The following is a 23,183-nucleotide window of genomic DNA, read 5'->3' as shown; positions in this document are numbered from 1 at the left end:
ATATTTGCCAGTAGCACGGCAAACCAGTAGAGTGAAAAAGAACTTAACCAAATAAAATAACGTAACAATAACAGAAAAATATATATAGGGGGATAAAGAAGAAGAGAGTAGTGTTGAAGCAACATTCCTAAAATAATTTAGAAAATTAAGCCAATTAAAAGAAATTTAGTGGCGCCCCTATGAAGGAACCTGTTTCCGAATTATGTGAAATCTCACTAAGGTAGACTAACAACATTACATGACCAATTAATAAAATGAAATGAAATAAAATAAAACAGACTGACCATTATGCCCCTTCTCGTCAGAGGTGGGGCATAATGGTCAGTCTGTTTTATTTTATTCATCAACTTTATCAGCAAACTTCAGCTTCATCAACATTTTCTTCTTTCACTATAACTGCCAGCAAGTCAATAAGTCCTCGTTAGATAATTCCTTCTCTTCTTCCTCTATTAACTCTTCCATGTCTTTGGCAATAACCTCAAACTGAAGTAGCTGTGCAACCTTTACAATCTTATTAGAATTAGTTGAGGCACATGATGCAAGAAAGCAAGCTTATACAGCATCAGCCAAAGGGAAAAAAAAAAAAAAACCTTTCCATTTCACCCATCCGGTCACTCCAAATCTTTATGTAGTTCAGCCTTCAATTTATTTAAGCTATCAACTTCCAAACAACAAATGGAAGTCTGTTCCAGCAATCAACTACCCGTTGGCTAAAGGCAAACTTCCACACATCTATTCTACAACTGTCTTTCCTCAATTTGAATCTATGCCCCCCAAGTTCTTAGTCTGAGCAAGCAGAAGTATCCTGTCAGCATTGAGCCTGCTCAAACCATTCAAGGTCTTATACACCTCAATCATATCACCTCGCAGGTGCCTAGTCTCCATATGCTGCAACTTACAGAACTTAAGCCTTTCTTCATAAGTGCACCCCTTTGTTCTTCACACTAATCTAGTTTCCCTTCTTTGTACTCATTCTAGCAACTCTACACCCTTCCTAAAATGAGGCCTCCAGAACCGTATACAGTACTCAAGTTGTGGCCTGATCATTGCCTTATACAAAGGAATAATCACTTCCTTGTCTCTGCTAGCAAAATTCCTATATATCATTATCATTTAAAAAATTCCTGAGTTACCCTGAGTGAGAGAGAGAGAGAGAGAGAGAGAGAGAGAGAGCAGTAGAAAGGAATCACCAAGAAAGAGAAGAAGCTCGGGGGCCTGGGTGTGCCAAGCCCATACTCACCAGATGTGAGCCCCTGGGGTTGTATCATTGACAAAACTCCATGACCTGCTCTGGCAGCCCATCAGCTCTGCTCAGAGAACTTCATATCTGACCGCACAATTACCTCCTAGCCTTTTTCATTCTCCACCTCCCTCTTGGGTTACTGCTACCCATATGCAGTACTTTGCATTTGTTAATGTTAAACTTCAGTTGCCACTTCTCAGCCCATCTGCCTAGATCCTGTTGCACTGTGTTTAGTGTCATTAACAACCCTACCAACCTTTGTAGTGTCTGCAAACTTGGACATTAAGCCCTTTATTAATCAATCTAAAGGACATTAAGCCCTTTAGATTGACTAATTATAATGTAAGAATATTAAGAAAATTGAGAAAATTAAATTAAAAAATAGGAATAGCAAACATTGGGGCAGCATTAATGCCTGAACCACTGCATATTGCTTAAGATACAAAATAAATTATATTATATTATATATATATATATACAGGGTGATTCACTACCAGTGCGACAAACTTGCAGGAGGTGTAGGGGGCACAAAGACGAATCGGAATCACATAGCATTGCGGGGTCCGAAATGCCTTCGTCATGCGGTAGAGGACGTTGAACGGGAGGTCGCGTGAACAGCGATCCCACTGGAAGTCAGCATTTGCGAACTGGTTCCTGAGGCAGTAGGATGGACGAGTATTCAAACGTTGAATTGGCCGACATGCACCTCGCGTATGGAGCTGCAGACTGTAACAGGCACGCTGCTCTGCGCTTGTACCAGGAACGTTTCCTGCACAGGCGTGCTCCTCATCATACGATTTTCGCACGTGTGCACATTGATAAATACACAAAACAACAATAGGCACAGTACCGAATCCTGGGGAACTCCGCTAATAACATTAGTCCACGTAGATCAGTGTCCATTTATTATCACTCTCTGCCATCCCTTATCCCTTCATCCATTGCAGTAACTTGCCCTTAATGCCATACCGCTCCAATTTGTACAGCAGTCTTCCATGTGCAACAGTATCAAAAGCTTTCTTGAAATCCAAGTATATGATATCAAAATTATTTTTAGCATCCAGTTCCTTTGTGACCACATTGTAGTACCAAATCAAATTGGTCAGACAAGATTTCCCCTTAACAAACCCATGTTGTGTCTGAGCTACTGCTGCTGTCTTGTCTAAGTGATCCTGTATCACCTCTTTAATGGAATCACCAGTGACTCCATTACTTTCCCCAGAACAGATTTGGTTTTTTGGTTTGGTTTTTTTTTTTTTTAGAAGCATTGGCAACTGAGGCCATATTGCTCCAGGAATATGCGGTGGTTATTCCCTGACCTTTCCGCATCTTCCGTATTTGGTGGTGACAGGCTCGAACCCCGGTCTAATCAAGAACTGATTAACAACACTCTGATCATATACTCCCTCCTAACATGTCTGGGCAGAATTGCAGACACTTTCAAATTTAACCCCAACTCCCAACACTTCTTTCAGCATTGACCTGTACTTGTTAAGTAAATCTGCAGATCTCTTATTCTTTAGGTCAATTGTGCCAACATGTACAAAAATATCACCTTTTGTGCCCTAAAAAGATGATATCTGCTCTACAACTTCATCAACTTTTGCTCCTGGTAGACATACTCTGGTCCTGTTCCACCTATCCTTTTTGCATACTATATTCCCCATCTTCCTGACAATAGAGTCACTGACAATACCTAGTTCCTGTGGGACCAGTGCATTCTGCCTTGGAGATTGCCGCTGTGTTGCCTGATGCACAGGAGTGAGCTCTGGCATTGAGTTGGGCAACTGAGAGCTTGATGGGCCCCTAATATTAATTTCTTAGAGGGGCATTTACCCTACACCTCAAACTCTCATCAGAATGGTGAGTTGGTGCCTAATTTCTTCACAGTCTCTGCACCTAGCACACACAAAGACATCCTCTTTGGCTAGATCATGTCCTGTTGTAGTCAGGTCTGCAAACATTTCACATTTCGTGCATTGTTTTAGACTGTGATGCATGGGAGAATCGCCCCATTCGGCTCTCCTGCGAGCCACAGTCTAAAACAATGGCTATTCTTGAATGCTGTTTTGCTGCTCTAGTCTGGGTAACGATTCTGTTTAAGTATAATTTAATTAACAATGAAATTTAATGAGATTAATAAATTTTATTGATAATGCTATACTAATCTAAGAGATTTCTAATACACTGCTACGTATTTCGGTATCTAGTTTTACGTTAAACCCTACGGTATTCCGTATTGTATAACAATGGCAGCAAGTTATGAATGTAAAATCTATGGACACTAAGTATTAACTTTCAAAATCTCTATCTAAATTCAAAATAAACGACCGAGCTTGACTAGAACTATAAAGCTACTTATAGAAAGTAATTTAGTATAACAATTAAGTCAATAAAACGACTACTAAATAAACTTTATAAACTTATAATAAACTAAATTAACTTTATAAACTTATAATAAACTAAATTAACTTTATAATAAACTAAATAAACTTATCTATAACCTCTTCATATGATCCATCTTGTTCAAACCCTTCGAAGCCTTTTATGTGCCGTGGGCATATTTTCTTCCTGCACATTTAAACAAATTTTAGTAATTTCTGCCCAGACCTTATTAATGTTTAGGATGGTGTGGTAAATATTGTAAGATTTCCAAAAGCCTTCTTCGATATAGCACCTGAATGCTGTTTTGTGATCACTGTTGATCTTAAGTGCGTTGATCCTTTGAAATGTTCTTTATATGTGCACTGTCCCTTAAAATAGTATTCGCTGTTGAAGCAGAGACCTAATTCCGTGCAATAGATGACAAACTTTGTCCTGCTTCGTACTTCTCAATCATTTTCATCTTCATTTCTAAATCAATTTTGTTTCATTTCCTGGCACTGCCAGCACTTTCCGTTGGTCCCTTTCCCTTCATCATTGTAATATGTAAATAGGAATGATGAGAAGTTTTTGAAAATTTGTTTTTTATATGATTGAAGATTTCAGTGAAGTGGAAACACATTTTCACCATAATAATGTAAAAACCCACACAACAACTGCAGTTACCAGTATTATTGCAAATGCAATAAGATCAAGTTTACAACACATTAATAATTAGATGCACTAACAGAAAAGCCCAATAAACTGAAAAGTGCATACTGTTTTTTGGTTGTGACCTCTAGAAACGTCCTTTAGAAAAATATTACATAAAAAAACCAAACAAACAATGTGTTATTGGGTTCACATCATGATACCTTGTTTTCTTCCTACGGGATGCAGAATATATGTTTCCACGATTTTTTTAAGTTTGCACCGCCTGGCAAAAACTTAATTCGTAAAGTCCAATTTCCGTAAGCCGAGTATTACCTAAGTTGGGGAGTTCCTGTACTAATTAGTTTACTAATTGGACCACTGTAGTTTATTGTCTTTGTGATCACCCACATTGGAGGTAAGCTATCCAACAGCAGGAACCAAAACACTGAAACAAATATAAAATACAGTTGATTCTGGTTATTTGGGACACGTCGGGACTAGTGCATTTTGGCTCGATTAAGCAGCTGCCCCAATTATGCGAAGTGTCATGTAAATAGTTAAAAATACAGTGGACCCCCACTTTACAATTGGTTCACTGTACATTCAAATCACATTACAATGGACTCACCACAGTAAAGTACTATTCACTGTACGATGTGTAGTAAGTGCCGGTCATTGAGATCACTTCTCATTGAGATCTGTTCACTATACGATGTGTAGTAAGTGCTGGTCATTGAGATCACGTTTGTGAATTGAATTTTAATTTTATTAAACAGCGATTCTAATTAGTGAAAATAGGAGGAATATTATCCACAAGCTATAAAAGTAAAGATATATCAAGCAAAAATTTACGCTTTATTACCTTACCAATTAAAAAATTAAACATTACTTGAAAATCAGAAAAATATTATATTATTATTATTTTTAGCTATATGGTGCAAGGAAGCCTGAGGCTTATGCTGCACCAGCCAAAAAAAAATTTCCCGAGTTACCCAGTGAGAGAGAGAGAGAGAGAGAGAGTCAAAAAGGAATCACCAAGAAAGAGAAGAATGATGATATCCAGCTAAGGACCCTGGGTGTGCCAAGCCCATACTCACCAGATGTGAGCCCCCAGGGGCTCACATCTGGTGAGTATGGGCTTGGCACACCCAAGAAATCTGACTGAACCACAAGGTTAATATACGTGATAATCAGAATAATTAATACGTACTGTAATATGTACATACTAACTAGTTGACATTTCTGTTCACTGACATTTGTGGGTAGGGGGTTAAAATTTAAAACAGTAAAAAGATAAGCAATCAATAAAAAGAACACGGCACACACAAATTGCAAGTAACATGATATGAGCAAGTGAGAACGGAGTAACAAGTTACAAAGCTTTAAAAATAGGAATGAAGAGAAGATTCTGAAAATTAATTTTTTTATATGATTGAAGATTTCATGGAAATGTAAACACATTTCACCATAATAACCCACAGAATTCCAGCTGTCGGTATTATTGCAAATTCAGTAAAATAATAAGAGGAGTTTACCTCAATATAGTACGTAGAACACTTCCGTATGATACCCTCCAGAAATTAAAATGGAAAAAACGAAAAATTCGACAACTTACCGGTACATTAGAGTAAAATATAAATAATTAAATAATCAATTTAACACAATTCAAATCAATTTAAAACAATTAAAAATCAAATTAATGCAATTAAAAGAATCTAACAAAAATATTCAAAACGATTTTCCTTCCTGAAGCTGACAACGCTTTTCGACCGTATGTCATGATCACAGGAATGAAAATCGTGTGATCTTATTTTCATTCCTGTGATCACGACATACGGTCGAATAGCGTTGTCAGCTTCAGGAAGGAAAATCGTTTTGAATATTTTCGTTAGATTCTTTTAATTGCTTTAATTTGATTTTTAATTATTTTAAACTGATTTGAATTGTGTTAAATTGATTAATTATTTATATTTTACTCTAATGTACCGGTAAGTTGTCGATTTTTTCGTTTTAATTTCTGGAGGGTATCATACGGAAGTGTTCTACGTACTATATTGAGGTAAACTCCTCTTATTATTTTACTAATATTATTATCAACGTAGAACATATTGAGTATTACAGCTCTGATTCATACTATTGCAAATTCAATAAGATAGAGTTTTACTATCCATTTATGACAGGTTGCACTAACAGAAAAGCCCAATAAACAGGTGACTGCTAATTGTTTTTATTGTTTTATGGTTGTGACCTCCAGAAATCTGACTGAATCACAAGGTATGGTCGGAGACAATCATACAGTAATCTCGAGTGCTGCGGTCTCCTGCCCCGATTAAATGGCATGTTGTTCCAATTAAGCGAAGTAAACCCTGGCTATTTTCTCGATTGGGTTCTGTTCTTTAAGATTTGTCCCAAATAAACGGTTGCCCTGAAATAACCAGAATCCACTGAATAACATACCCTCCTCAAAAAATAAATAAATAAAATAAGAAATAGAATAATATATTGAAATTATATTTTAAACCAAAGTTTACAGCATAGTGATTTACTACTATTCTTTTTTAATTTTATTTACTTTATTGGATATTATACCCCCAAATAAATAAAACAAAATTAGTTTATATTAAATTAAGCTTAATTTATATTTAAAAGAACGATTAAGATAATTTACATTAGTTATAATAGCTTATATTAGTTTCAGTGTTTGGATTCTTGCCATCGATAGTATACTGTCAAGGTCATGATGGACAGTAAATTACAGTATAATCTAATTCTTCTTAAAACCTCTTAAATCCAATTATTCTGCACTGTGTGCAGAATAATTGAATTCTTAAGAGGTTTTAAGAAGTTTTAAAATTTGATATATGAAATACAGTACATGGTATTCCATGTTTATACTCTGTACTGACAAAATGAGGCTGCTATTAGCAGAATGTGGCAACTCTGCACCAAATGTTTATGCATTATACATGTCCAATGAATATGCCATATTTAAAAATTAAAAATATAAAAAAAAATTATGTTTATACTTTGGGATGGCTGCCACATAGGATCAGAGGGCAGATTTTTACATTGAAATTAACAAAAGTGATACTGCAAAGTATCTATTTCTTTATCTTCAATAATATATTGAGAAGTACTAGATTTTTTTTTTGCAAAATTAATTCATTTCAGTTTGGTTCAAATAACTTGTTCACTGAATAGCACTATTGGATAACAAATTGATTCTCAAAATAAAATTATATTTAAGAAGTTAAATAATATTTAACTTAATGTTTCCAAAAACTCAGCTGGCAACCTGATATCTATGAATTCTGTTTGGAACCAGCAGATTTTCGACTGCCATAAGGAAACAAACCTTGATCTTAGAAATTCATAACAGAAAGTCAGCTGACCATCAAACAATTACCATAATTTATCAAATGTATTTAAAGTCATACAGTACAGCTTCTGGCTATGAGTATATTAAATATTTGAAATTGTACAACCTCAATGGATCATATCAGCACACAAATCACCTCAACAGTACAACATTAATAGAACTGGCCTAATGCCTTTTTTTAGCAGCATGCATAAAACACTTAGACAATCACATTGAATCTGTGGCTTATTACTATGATCAGTTCATCCATCAACCTGTTTTGACATTCATGACATTATATCTCACTCTCATTGGTATTTTATAATTGTGATTAATAAGGAAGACATCCTTTACTAATTTATTAATTGGAGTGGAGGGAGCTTTGGCTTGTATTTCTAGATTATTGTGGCAATGAAAGTTAGAGAAGTTGCTGTTGTTTGTTATTTTTTTTGGTTTTTAGGAGCATTAGCAACTAAGGCCATATTGCTCTGGGGAGTGGTCATTCCGACCTTTCCACATCCTCTGTATTTGGTGGTCACGGGCTCGAACCCCAGTCTAATCAAGAAGCGTGTGCTATGCACTGCTGTTCCTGCCCACCTGGCAGAGAAGTTGCCATCTGGTGCATTTACTTTCTTTGAAAATAAATCTTTAATGGTATTAGTTTTCATAAATTTAAAAATTCTTTTATTAATCTTTATTGCTTTCTTTTTGAGAGAGAGTATCATCGCTGGAAATGAAACAACCCTCAGAATTTTTTTTTTTTTTTTTTTCATGGCTAGCCAAACAATTACAGAAAAATATTCTCAGGCATTTATTACAGCCATATTTGTTAACAAAAATAAGAAGAAATTTGAGACTTTTTTAAAAATTCCAATTTTGACATAGCTGTACTATTTTTTTTTTTTTGTGAAAAGAAAAATGGCAGAGGAAAAACTATGTTACAGTGGTGAGATGGTGAAGTGGTCAGATTGAGTCAAGAAGGAGGGTTTCTTTGTTGTAAACCCGGAGTGTTAGTATCTATGCTTAAAGACAAAGTTTATGTTAGACACCTAAAACACTGTACACCTGAGATTTGTGCAATAAAATACAACAGGAATCATGTAAAATTGCAGCTGACATGTGTACTGCACTATGCTGAAATGTTGAGAAATGATGCTATTTGTAAATGCATGGAAGTTATTGAAAATTTTTAACATCTCACCTAATCTTTAAATATGTATCACATTTCTGCATATCCATTAGTTATGTAGAATATTTTGGATTTATGTTTACTCAATAAGCTTTTGGAGCTGCAATATCACAAATCGTTTACATATATTACAAGTCGTCCTGGAGTGATAAAACACATTGAAAAAAATCAGGAAAAATGCAAAATTGTTGCAACACAAGTCAATGATGAGTTAACGATTTATAGTCGATAAGATGGAAATATACATACAGTTCTTTCCCTTTGTATATAATTGTGACAAAAATCTGAGTTAAAAACTTTCAGTCTGATTTTTAGTGTAATTTACTCCCACAAAATCTCAGGTTCTAGAGGCCCCAGCTGGAGAAACACTGGAATATGACTGTCAATAATATTAGGGTTGCTCTTCTGTAGCAGGCCAATATAATTCAATACTTTCTTTTTAGAGTTCATGTATATGATGAATTTCTTGCCAGGCTTCTCGCAGTCTATGTTAACTTACTTAACTCCCTGAGTAACTGTACTATGGATCAATTCATACTTACGTAGTATTCAGGACTCGTGATAATTTACAATCATTCCGTGTAACTTTCCAGATCACATAATAGCCTGGGCCTTGAACAACAGTTCTTTTAAAAAAAAACAAAAGAACAGAATTAAAATGATCCCACTGCAATCTCACTCTCACTCTTGACAAGAGGAATTTCTATGAATATAAACTAAAATAATACACTGTGATCACTGTCTCAAGCAATTCCTTCATTTGAAAATTCTTGACACCTGATGAATTCTCTTTACCACAATCTAACTTCAATTGGTATCTCTAATTAGTAATTATTTTGTTGAGAACATTATCTTGACTTTTTTTTAAAGGATAGCATATAACCACCCAATAAGAAATGTAAGAAGCCTTTCATCTTATCAACCTATCAACTGTGCTAACTATTTAACTAGGATTTCCAATATTATTTCCTTCTCAACTGACAGCTTATTTAAAACTTATATACTCTGAAAATCACCAAGGATTTGTAACAAAATAGATCCACACTGAAAAAAAAAAAAAAAAGTTATAAAAAATCTTTGTAAAACTCTTAAATCCAACATGTAAACAGATATCACATAAGAGTACTTCAACCTTTCCAAAGCATTTGATTTCTGATTTTATTCATGGTCTCATTAATAAATTACAAGATTATAGCAAAACAGATCTTGCTCTTTAATAGCCCAAAAAATCTGCTGAAGGACAATGTTGTAGGTGGGTGAGTGGATGGATATCCATTATCCATTTGTTCTACACAATTTGGATTCACAGGACTCTTCACTAGGTCCTTCTGTTTCAGCATCTTCATCAATAATCTGGCCAATAAATTTGAAGGAACAAGTTCACTTCTTTATCATGTCTGTCTTTAAATGAGAAATTTTCTTTGTGGGTAATATCCATCAAGAAGTAAACTATTCCAACACTTAAACACAATAAATATTTTAATAAGTGAGTTATAGGGCTTGTAACATGACTTTAATAAGTCATGTTACAAGCCCTATACAGATTCTTGTGTATGCAAACAAGAACCTGGTATAGGGTCTGTAATGTGATACTCATTTATTAAAATATTTATCGAGATGCATAGTGTTGGAATAGTTTATTTCTTGATGGTTCACTTGTACTTACATATGCAAATCATTTGACATATATGTAAGTATATAGCCTTTTTCTTCTTTACCGCATCATGCAGCACTTAATTTGGAATATCAAAAAATTTCTAACCAGGTTGCAAAAAATAATTAAACTTCAATAAGTGATCACCTGTTTTATTCACAGACTACCATAAAACAAAAATAATCTATTACTGGAAATTGGTTAGTATCATATACTGAAAAGGGGTTGGAAGGGTTGCTGGCTTGAACATTGTATGCATAGGTGGATATCTATCCACCCATGCAAACAATCTTCTACTTTCATGCTAATTTTACTTCCTATATCTCCAAAATGTCCAAACACACTGCTTTCTGTTGGGATTAATCAAACAAGTCTTCAGAGACTGTTCATCAACTAAAAACAAGTATTGTACACTTTATGTTCCATCTGCATTAAAACCTGTTCTACATAAAGAATATTTGTCAGATCCTGCTCTACCAAGTAACTGGAGGGAAAAAGGAATCAGTGAGGACATTATCAGGCATAACCAAAGATGGAACGACTGCTAAATGGAACAATTACAGACTTAATTTGGCATGTTGTAATTCCAGTTAGTAGCAATTCCATTTCTGCTTAGGCCTGAAGACAAAGTTTGACCTCAAAACATTACCAAAAATGTTTTAAGTGTATATCGAGGTAGTAACGTTTTATTAAATATCTTAAATCAATATCACGGCGTATATAACAGTGTACTCTTAATTTGATATCTATTAATTGCCAGAATGTAAAAAAAAAAAAAAAAAAAAAGCTCAAAAAAAGCCCAGTTTGGCAAAAACTAAGAAATGCTGACTTAACTGCATCACAATCCTTTAAAGAGATATTTGATGCCTCTATAAAAAGTGGAAAATTTTGAGATGTTGGTATCTAATTTAATAGAGAACTATTAAATCTAATTTAATAGTTCTTGTATTGTATCTAATTTAATAGTTCTTGTATTGTATCTAATTTAATAGTTCTTGTATTGTATCTAATTTAATAGAGTTATTGTATCTAATTTAATAGAGAAACTTGGGTTGCTAAATATCTCTGAAATCCACTTTTTTTAGATTCACACTTAATTTCTTCCCTGAAAATTTAGGTGCTGTAAGTGACAAACAGGATGAAAGATTCCATCAGAATATGTTCACAATGAACAATGATATCACGGAGATGGGACCCTGTCATGATGGATGATTACTTTTGGTTACTGCAAACAGAGTGTGACATTACACACAAATGAAAATCTGAAAGCAGCATATGAGGCTTGGGAGGTAAAAAGCTACTTAAGTATGTGGTTTATTTTGGTTATAATCTTTTTTATTAAAATCCTTTATCTTAGATGTATGGATGTATTGTAATTATTCTACCTTAAAAATATGTAATTCATATGGAATTTACTGTCATTTATCTTAGTTATACATTCATGAATCCCTACATTAGCCTTGTGCAACATATAGTAGTACTGTATAAGCATACCATTGCTTAAAATTCTGAAGTGCTATAAAAATATTAAATTTCATTTTTGAAATTTCAGGGTATCAATATCAAGCAGAATCACACACTTTCATCTGGCTATTTTTTTAAATTTGTTGTCTGGAAAAATTTGATGTAATTATTTATATTGGCTTGATTACATCCTAATAAATAAGTTATATTATTAACATAAAAACAAATATAGTAAACCCCCGCTATTCGTGGGGATTACGCGAATGAAAATGCGAATACTCAGTTATGGCTCCCATAGTAATAAAGGGGTTCCTCTCCAAAGTATGAAATATATAAGAAAAACTAGTCTAAAATTTTGCTATTTATGTATGTATTATATGTACCTTCATATTATGACTACGTACATAGTGAAATGCAAGCATATGGCATCGAAATGAAAATAAGAAACAATTTAATATTAAATGTAATATTTATTAGAAATTTCAAACAAATCTTTCAAACCAGTGCCTTTGCTAGCAAAAAAACTTATCCCGCCAGTGCTATCACCAGTTTCGCTAAAGTGTTGATAAAGGAGTTTTGCTTCTTCACGAATGATGAGTGAACTTAACGGAATTTTATTTTGAGTTCTGTCTTCTCTCCACAGATTTAAAGCCTTTTCCATTTTTTCTAATTTAACATCACGAGTTACAGAGCAAATTTTTGAAGCAATTAGCACATTTTCATGGACACTACGGCGGATTTTTTCTTCCGATTTCTTGATTGATCGTACTGTTGACTCATTGATTTTATAATGTTTTACCACTGAGGAGACACTTTCACCATTAGAAATTTTGTCTAATAACTCAATTTTATTCGCTAATGTCATCACCTTCTTTGATCTTTTCACATTTCCCTTGTTATTCGTAGCCATATTTTTGTACGGGTTAGAAAGAACTTGTCCACAATAAAGTCACTTTCTTCCGTTAACACGCTCGAAAAAGTCTGTTTTACACCGCAAAATGGTAGATTTATCATTTTTGTAAGCATATCAATTTATAAATTTATTCAATTTATAAGCATATAAATTAAAAGCAAACAACGAAACCTTCCATGACAAGCGCATAACACATACTGAACAAGGATTAGCGAGAAACATCCACGCTCGCGATTTTGTCACCCCTCTCCCCCTACCCACTGAGTGCTGTTTTGACCGGGAAAGATAATTCTAGCCACGCCCATGTTTTTTTATGGCGGAAAATATTCACGGCGCTTTAAAATTCACATTTTTTTAGGTTTCATTTTATATTAAATCGGCGATCGCGAATACGCGAAACCGCGAATACAGATACCGTGAATAGCAGGGGTTTACTGTACTAATTCACTAGTACATCAATAATACATTAAATAAAAGAAATTAAGAAATCTATTTACCAGATATTGCCAAAGTGCAGTCAGCAGAGCCAGATATAAAAACTATCTTCTCACCAACAATATCTCCTTTCACTTTAGCAGGTATACCCTGGTTCCGGTAATGTCCTTGGCCTACAGAATCAGTTTTATTTATTCTTATTTAAATCTTAAGAGATATCATGTTAGGCACAACAAATACTGAATGGCATAAAAATTTGCACATATTAAACTGGATTATTAACCCCTTCAGCAGCATATATATGTATTGCTTGACATTTCTAAGGTAATTGGTCATGTTTGGCATAAACAATCTTCCATCTTATCGAGTGCTTACTGTCTTTTTTGCAATTGGATATCCAGTTTTTCTTTCTGACCACTTGTTGTGAGTAATGTTCGACAGCTCACTGTCTTCTAATTTCTCTACTAATGCTGGTATTATAGTAATAGTATTCACCATACAGCATAAGGAAGCCACAGGCTTTTGCTGCATTAACAAAAAAAATAAAATAAAATAAAATAAACAAGTAGATAAGAAAATACAAATTATGTGCTTCTCTCCTCACATAGTAACTATCCAGTTGACCTTTAAATTTATTCAACGTGTCAGCCTCATATACCTGCAAAGCCAACTTGTTCCAGCAATCAATTACTAGCTGTGTAAAAGAAAACTTCCCACAATCTAGTCTAAACCTCTTCTCCTGTAATTTCATTTATGGGCCCCTAGTTCTGGAATTCTTTATAATGGTGAAAATTCCTCCTTCATTCATTTTACTAATCCCTCTCAGAGCCTTATAAACTTCAATCAGGTCACTCTGAGATGCCTGGTTGCCAAGCTCTGCAAACAACATAACTGGAGTTTTTCTTTGTGTGGTTGCCCTTTTGCTGATTTCACCATGCGAGTTACCCATTTTTGGACCCTTTCAAGAAACTCAATGTCTTTTTTCGGATGAGGTCTCTATACTTGAACACAGAATTCCACATGTGGTCTTACAATTGTCTTATACAATGGGATTATGATCTCCCTATCTCTACAGGAATAATGTTCAATAAATCATTGATAGGACACCATGGGCTTTCCTGGCTGCCTGTTTACACCACTCAGAAAACTTCATATCTGCCTGTATTGTAACTCCCAGATCCCTTTTTTCCTCTACTGTTTTTAATTTAACCCTACTAAATGTATAAGTTATTTTGGGGCTGCTATTCCCCAAGTGTAAGCCCTCACATTTTGCTGCATTAAAACATAGTTACCACTTTTCTGATCATTTCTGGAGTCTGTTCAAATTATCCTGAAGGAGTGCTGCTTGGCACTGATCATAAACAACTCTATCAATCTTTACGTCATCTGCAAATTTTGACATCACACCTGCTATCCCTTCATCGATTTTGTTTATGAAAATCAGAAACAACAGTGATCCAAGAATCCACTGTTGGTTCTGATTTTCATCCCTCAAGGTTCAGTTCTTTCTCCCACTCACAAAAAGGAGCCTACTGCTCCTATGCTTATCGTTGATCTCAGATTTCTAGACAAGATCATACATCTCTATTAGGGATTACCCTGTCTTATAATCTCTCTTGGCCTAAGCCCATCACAAGTACCGCTTCCTCCGAATCTTAAAAACTGAGTTTTCTCTTAGGCTCTTACTGTTACTTTTCTTCTAAACAACTACAGCAATACCTCACTTAGCACAGCTTCAAACAGGACAGGTTTCACTAAAATATGGTTTTCAATTAAGTTTAAGTCGAAAATTTACTGTACGTATTAAAACTCATTTAATAGGCTAGACATGTACTCTACATATATGCTGCGGTGCCAACTCTATTGTCTCACATGCACATGTGCCAATAGCTCCCCTCAGGCAGTCAGTGGCAACGTGCAACAGTGTTCAGTATTCTTAATTCTATCCTGACGAGACAGCATGATAGCTTTTCAAACTTTTCATTTCACAATTTATTTTTTATCCCTTTAAAATTTATGTTTAAAATTTAAATATAGAGTTATTTATGTCATAAACAACTCTATCAATCTTTATGTCATCTGCAAATTTTGACATCACACCTGCTATCCCTTCTTGAAAATATACCTGCATCTTGGCTAGAAATCATTGCCAACAATATGCGTTCTGTTTGGCAGTATGTTTTGCCCCATTTGGCAAATGATTTCACTGGTTTTGAATCACAAGTTCAAACAACTGCCAAAGACATTGTGAAGATCAGAAAAGACTTGGGATTCAAAACTTTGGACACTGTCAATATATGTGACTGCACTGACTCACATGCAAATGACTTAGATGATGCAACTCTCCTATCCTTCCCTATGAATAGGTGCACTATAGCCATGGCAGCTTATGCACCCTTAAACCCCCATAACACACACACACACACACACACACACACACACACACACACACACACACACACACACACACACACACACACACACACACCTCCTTGAAATTAATGAGAAAACTGTATATGAAGAAGAGGAAAACAATTCTGAAGTGGTACCAAAAGAATTTTCAACAGAAAAATTGGAGAAAGTTTTTTTTTGGGGGGGGGGGCTGACATGGCTTGCAAGGCGATTATGAATGGAGATCCGAATATTGAATGTGGTATCAAGATATGGAAAATTTTACAAGATGGGATTTGATGTTACAAAGACTTGCATGCGAAGAAAACAAAAGATGACTTCACCAGACGTCATCATTGAAATACCTAAATAAACAATAAAGCTTTTTTTCTCTTCTCTCATGATGTTACCTTTTCATGAATATAATTTTTGCAATATATTTTAATTTCAAATCTTTTTAATTGGTTATCAAGTGCAAACTGTTTGTAGATTTATTATAATTTGTTTATAGACTTTCTCTGGTACGCATTCAATTAAAACCCATTATAATTATACCTCAATCAGCATGGCTTCACATAACACGGAATAGTTTCGGTACCAGTTATCAGTACTATGTGGTGTATTGCTGTACCTCACTCTGTACAAATCAAATCTCAAATCTGCCCTACCGTGGAATATTGCTTCAACTGCTGGAATGGTGACCCCAAAAACTTCTCTCAGGCTTACAGACTCCATTCAGAAAAGGACAGCCAGGTTAGTTAATGGTCTGTCTCTTACAAAGTCTCTTCACTCTCTGTCTTAGAGATGTTTTCTTATGCAGCAGAATGGTCTCTCAGAAATGTCCTCTTATGCAGCACGCAGCATAAAATGAAATTTTTCTGCTGCATGCCTTTTCTATAGATACTTCCATGGGCACTGTTCTTCTGAATTGGTTTCTGTAATATACCCCCCCCCCCCCCGCTTCCAAACCATTCCACACACATGTGCCATAACCAGTTATTATCCATTTAATGTCCAACTTCAAAATCACAGAACCAATTTTTCTTCTTCCTCATTTATTCTTTCAATTTCCATTTTCTGGAACAACCTTCCTTCTCAAGGGTTTTCTGAAAATTACAATCTACAGAAATTCAAGTCTATAAAAAAAAAAAAACAATAAGTATCTTCTGTCTTCTCAACTTTCAACCCACATAATACTAATTGCTATAGCTTCTAATACCATTCTTGTTTGGGATTTCATGAAAAAAAAATGTGAATAAGAAAATCTAGACAAGGGACCAAGCTTATAATAATGACTAGAACAAAATAAGTTAATTTACAATTACAAAATTATGCAATTAAATAAATGCTTTGTTTCCAAGTTGTTAGCATGGCAATTTCAATGAATGCATTACAATCAGGTAAGCAATGCATAATATAGTGTGGCATGGTGAATGCTAGGAATCTTGTAAACCACAAAAATCAATAATAATTACTCATATTTTTAATTTGGTAATGAAATATTTTTGAAAAAGTTGACTACATTGAAAGATACATTAGAGAATGTGTTTTTTAATGTTAAGAGTTCAGTTCTATGATTATAAGTTTGACATTCTTTTAATACAATGTAGAGAGTAGAAATTTGCAAGGTAGAAATTTTGCAGCAGTACATAATATTCTGTGATCATCTTGTATTACATATTACATTTTTTTTTTTTTTTTTTTTTTATGAAAACCCTAAACACGAAAGGTATTAGAACCTATATTACTTAGTACCATGTATGGGTTGAAGGCTGAGGAAACAAAAGATGCATATGAAGGAAAGTTGTTCCAAAGGCCAGCGAATGTTGGCTGATTGAGGCATATATTCAGATAGGTTTGGAAGAGAGCTGTAAAATTACAGATGCCAATTCAGAATGAGATAATGCCATAGAAGTATCTATGGAAAAGGCATGCAGCAGAAATTGACCATCTGACATAGATGTGAGACAGAGAACAAAGCATGGATGTCATTAATTAACTGACTGGAAGGATTTGAAATTTGTACACAGTCAGCAGCTGTTTAGAAGAAAAGGAATATTGAGAGTGAAAGAGAAAACTCAGTTGTTTTGATGCAGAGGAAGAAATATTTGTAATGTGCTCAGGCCAAGGGTGTTAGAAGTCAGGATAATCCCTAATAGATATATATGATCTTGTCTAGAAATCTGAGTGCCATCAAAGATGAGCATAGTTGCAGTAGACTTTTTTTTACAATAAATAAAACAGGACTGAGTTTTAGAAAGACTGAAATTAACTAAGTTATCTTTGCCCCACTGGAGAATTACCTGAAGATCGTCATTTAAGGACTTAGTGGCAGATATTTGAGAAGTTGAAGATGACTGTTTAGGGCAAAGTTTCTCAAACTGGAAAGTGGAAAGCATTGTGCTTTCATCACCAAACCATGGATAGAATTTCCAGTTAGTGAAAAAAGGGTCATTAATGGGCAAAAAAAGTTTAACCCTAGCAAAAATAGGCATTAGTTGAGAAGTTAGAAGAGAGAGAGTCATCTACCATCATCCTCAGTGAGCAGTCAAAGAGAAAACTGGCTACCCAATTGCAAAAGAAAGATGGCAATCTACAGATGGTAATATTGGAGCTGGCTTAAGAAGTCCTTCACATGATCAAAAGTCTTGGAAATGACCAAAACTGGCCATTTCCAAGACTTTTGATCATGTGAATTTCACAACTCCAGCTGGCAAATGCTTGCCAGCTGGAGTTGTGAAATTCAAATTCGTCCAAAGATGGTAACATAAGTCAATATATCGCCAGTGGATCAAAAAATGGTGATATACAGGCATACAGCAGAATCCATATTGGTGATTATTGAGCAGATGGAAGGTTTTGAGATAGTGTAAGAATTGTCAGTATGGAATTCTCCATTATTCTGAAAAGAGTAGCGGTAAGCTTAACAAAACAATAAGGATGGATGGGATTAGCCACTTCCTTTATAGGAACTGGCTGGATATAAACAAATTTCCAAGCAGAAGTAAAAACAGCAGTGATATACAAAATTGTAAAATGGTGGTGAAACAAAACACAAAACAGGACAGGAACAAACAGAGTTATTGAGAACAAGTGGAGAAATGCCATCACTGTCACAATCATCTTGCTAGTGGACGAACCCGCCACTTGCAGGTACACTGCACTTCTGCATTCACATAGACGGTAATTCGATGTCAGTATAGATAAACGTCTTGAGTTAACTGACTTTGAAAGAGGAATGATAGTGGATGCCTGTGCATGGGTCACTCTATTGCGGGGGTGGTACAGAAATTGCACTATACCCGTTCGACAGTATCAAGAATATATCAGGAATACGCCATTTCCGAAATAACATCTCATCGTGGACAGTGCTGTTGGAGGAGAAAAGTGGTGGATGAATGTGGCCGTTGATGTCTGTCATGCATTTTTTCAGCCAACCAGAGAGTGACAGTGGAACAAATCACTGCCAACTTCAATGAGGGGTGGGGTGCTAGAAATGTCTCCACCAAGACCATCAGGCGATCATTAGCTGCAATAGGTATGGGAGCCACCAACCCACCAGAGTCCCATTGCTAACACCATGACACAGGACTCTATGTCTCAACTGGGGGAAAGAACATCAGCACTGGACCTTGGATGATTGGAGATTGGTCTCTTGGTCTGATGAGTCCCGTTTCCAGTTATTTCGAGCGGATGGGAGGGTGCGTATCGGGCAGAAACCACACGAAGCTATGCACCCGTCATGTCAACAAGAACTGTTCAGGCAGGTGGACGGTTGGTAATAGTCTGGGGCATGTTCAACTAGCACATGTTGGGCCCTCTGATACATCTAGATGCATCTCTGAAAGGTCCAGGTTATGTGTCCATCCTTGCAGCAATGGACTCTTCCAGCAGGACAATGTGCCTCCCCACAGAGCCATGGTGACCAGAACATGGCTCAAAAAGCATTCCACAGATTTTTCCACCATGGAATGTCCTCCCCGTTCACCAAACATGTACCCTATAGAGCATCTTTGGGATGCTGTGGAAAGGTCCGTTCGAGCTTTGGATCCTCCAACCAGGAATGCGATGGAATTATGGACACGATGCAGCAAGCATGGATGAAAATATCTGTGGAATGCTTTTGTGAACTAGTGGACTCAATGCCCTTGCTGTGTGACTGCCACCTTTCTAGAGAACAGAAATCATGGGATACCTACCTACCTGTTACTAGGTAGATATCCCATGATCCCTGTCCACTCAGTGTAGTTTACTATATTAAAAACACTGATGTACAAGTTAGTGCAATTACATCATTTCTATAATCTATATTAGCTATTCTGTAATCTATATTAAAAACAGTGAGAGGCCTAAATGAGAGTTGGCTATGTACTGAAATGATGCAATTGCACTAACTTGTACATTAGCTAATCAGATTGGTTAAACAAGAGCTCCCTTTACAAATCCATGCTGTGATTGTCATATAACTATATTCCTGTTCAAGTTGATCCTGCATTGCTTCTTTAACTACTGTTTCATTATTATTCCTAGCAGGGAAGTCAAGCTTACATTGTAATTACTCATTCTGCTCTTTGATCCCCTTTTATGAATAGCAGAGATACGAGGTGCGAGCCATTCCAGACTGGGAAAATAAAATGAATTTAGATTTATTTCTGTTTTGTGATGCTATCCAACACTTTCTGTAATTCAGCTTAAACCACTTTAAATCTTCATCCTTTTAACTGGATTTTCATTCTGAGGAATGGGAAGACGTCACAGGGGTCTATATCGGAAGAATAGGGAGGGTGTGGGACCCTCCCTATTGATAATTGATTAATTAAATTAACTGATTAATAATAATAATAATAATAATAATAAATAATCTCATTAATTTTCATTGTATTCAATCAGATATCATGCCCCAGAATACAGCAGCAAAGCAACGAGCACAAAGTAGAAGGAATTCTGTGGCTCGGGGGAAGAACTGAGGGGGCCAGTTCTCAAATAAATGTGCGGCTTGTGAAATGTTTGCGGATCATTCAGGAACAGGACATGATCTAGCCAAGGAGGATGTCTTTGTGTGTGCTAGGTGCACATAGTGTCAAGAAGGTGCAAACTCAGCATTCTGATGGGTGCCTATGAGAGTTTGAAGAGCCGGGTAGATGCCCTCGAAGGTAACAAAGTGGGGGACCCATCAAGCTCTTAGCTGCCCAACTCAATGCCAGAGCTCCCTCTTGTGCATTAGGCTACACAGCAGCAATCTCCAAGGCAGACTGCACTGGTCTCTCAGGAGATAGTTATTATCAGTGACTCCATTGTCAGGAAGAAGGATAATATATTGTGTGAAAAGGATAGGTGGAATAGGACCATGGTATGTCTGCCAGGGGAAAGTTATTGATGTTGTAGAGCAGATATCATCTTTCAAGGGCATAAAGGGTGATACTGTCATACAAGTTGGCACTAACAACATTAAGAGTAGGTGATCTCCAGGCTTACTTAACAAGTATGGGTCAATGTTGAAAAAAAAGTCATGAGTTAGTGTTAAATTTTAAAGTGTCTGAAGTTCTGTCCAGACATGATAAGAGGGAGTACATGATGAGAGCTGTGTAAATTAATTCGGTCCTGGAGAGATCGTGCAAGGCTCATGGGGTAGAATATTTCTCGGCATGGTGTGCGCTTGTTAACAGGAGAAACTGCTTCTACAGAGATGGGATACACTTAAATAGAAGGGGTGCAAGAATATTTGCTAATGCTATCGAGGCACTGTTAGGTGCGTCAGAAAACTGCTAGGGAGGGATTCACGGACTAAAAGATTAACAGTAGCCACAGGCAGAGGTGCAAATAATTCTTGTACCTTCTATTAGATTGGAGGGCAGGGTGCTGGTGGGTTTAGGGACTGGTCATCATTTCTGGTGGGAGTCATTATGAAACAAATAAAATTGCCTTTAGCCAGCGGGTAGTTGATTGCTGGAACAAACTTCCATCTGTCATTGTGGAAATTTATAGCTTAAATAAATTCAAGGAGGAATTGGACAAGCGTTTAGAGGGATTGGATGTGTGAAATGGTTGTTTTTTTTTTTCGCTAATGCTACCTAAGCTTGCTTTCTTGCATCACAAGTCTCAACTACTACTACATTTAAACACTAATTTCACAAAAGCACAATATCCTATTGGCACAAAGCTCACCACACTAACTTACAATTAGTTTATCAGTATCTAATGGCCCACTGCTATATTACATGTGGTTAGCGGCCAGTGTGGAAACTTTTGGCTTGCACCTTCTATTTGCTGATTCCACTCTGCAGGGACCTCTCCTGAATCCAAGAATGCTCTTATGATTATGGCAAAATGTTTGCATACTTCTTTTGCTGATTCTACCAATATAATTGGATATTCCATCAGCTGCAGGTACCTTATTTAATTTTGGCTTGAACAATTTACCTTCCACTTTCCTCTCAGTTATCATAAAATCATTTAACTCTTAGTTTGACTTAGATGTACTTCTGGTATATCCATTTCTGACTTTCAAAACAAATTAATCATCAACACATGTGTATGCTCAGTTTATTTTTCTGATAATAAATACTTCTCTCCAAAGTTGCATTTTGCTTTTGGAAAGGACAAAGGCAAATTATGTACGCTGGTTTGCATAAGTAGACACAAGACACAATGAAGTAATTTTCTTGCAAGAGGAGATAAAGCAAGCCTCTACTGGAAAGAAATGGGAACAAAAACATTTATTGTGCTGATGCTTCTATTTACATAAGTGAAAAATTCAAGACAGTATATCTGTTAATGATAGTTAACAACAGCTGAAAATAAAAGAGAAATTACAATTACTTAAGAACTAAAAAATTAAAACATTATTTTTAATGATGTCAGTTTAGAGCAATGTAGTCTTCATCATCTGTCATCATTCTGCTGTTCCACTGGTCAATGTAAGAAGCCTCACCACCATGTCCTGTCCAAGTACTTCTCTCCATTGTTGATTTCACTCCAGTTTCTTTTTCTCTTAATGACATCGGTCTTTATCATGTCCTGCCACCTCATTCTTGGTATTTTGTCCTTTAGTTGCAAATCAAACATTCTTCTTGGCAAATGCCTCTTGTTCATCCTCTTGACATGTCCGCACCATATCAAACAGGACCCTTCAATCCTACTCTGAATTCTCTCCCTAATCACTAAGACTGGTGTGATTACACATGGAAAAACTACGTATATCCAATGATGACACTGTGACAAGGTGGGGAAGCTCCGCCATTAAATAAGAGCTACCACACCCATACAGCTGAGACAGGTTTGACATATCAGCAGCTTAAATTTATTGCCTTCAACAGAAAAAGAAGACTCAGAAGAATAGAGAAATGTGGTGTTGATGGAAAATACAGATTAATCTAGAAATGTGCCCCCCTTCATTTTCAAACTTAAAACAGAAATACATACACTAAATACTTAATAGATTCAATGTATTCAATGATGAATAAATTGATTTCATCATTCAATGATATGAATTCAGTACTATGGTTTTGAAGCAAAGACTGC

At 35.8% G+C, this 23,183-nt stretch overlaps 1 protein-coding gene across 3 annotated transcripts in view; it reads right to left on the bottom strand.

Moving 5' to 3' along the window:
* LOC150076909 (RCC1-like G exchanging factor-like protein) overlaps positions 1-23,183 on the bottom strand; it is a 161,805-nt gene that overhangs the window by 56,814 nt on the left and 81,808 nt on the right. For all 3 annotated transcript variants that reach the window (XM_090386027.1, XM_090386026.1, XM_090386028.1), the window contains one exon: positions 13,334-13,444. In XM_090386027.1, coding sequence (XP_090242153.1) covers positions 13,334-13,444 — 111 coding nt within the window. The remainder of the gene's footprint in view (positions 1-13,333; positions 13,445-23,183) is intronic.

Source organism: Mastigoproctus giganteus, chromosome 12, assembly GCF_048544385.1.
Source record: "Mastigoproctus giganteus isolate SK-2022 chromosome 12, ASM4854438v1, whole genome shotgun sequence".
Classification (NCBI taxonomy): Eukaryota; Metazoa; Arthropoda; class Arachnida; order Uropygi; family Thelyphonidae; genus Mastigoproctus; species Mastigoproctus giganteus.
This window is presented reverse-complemented; position numbering and strand designations above follow the sequence as displayed.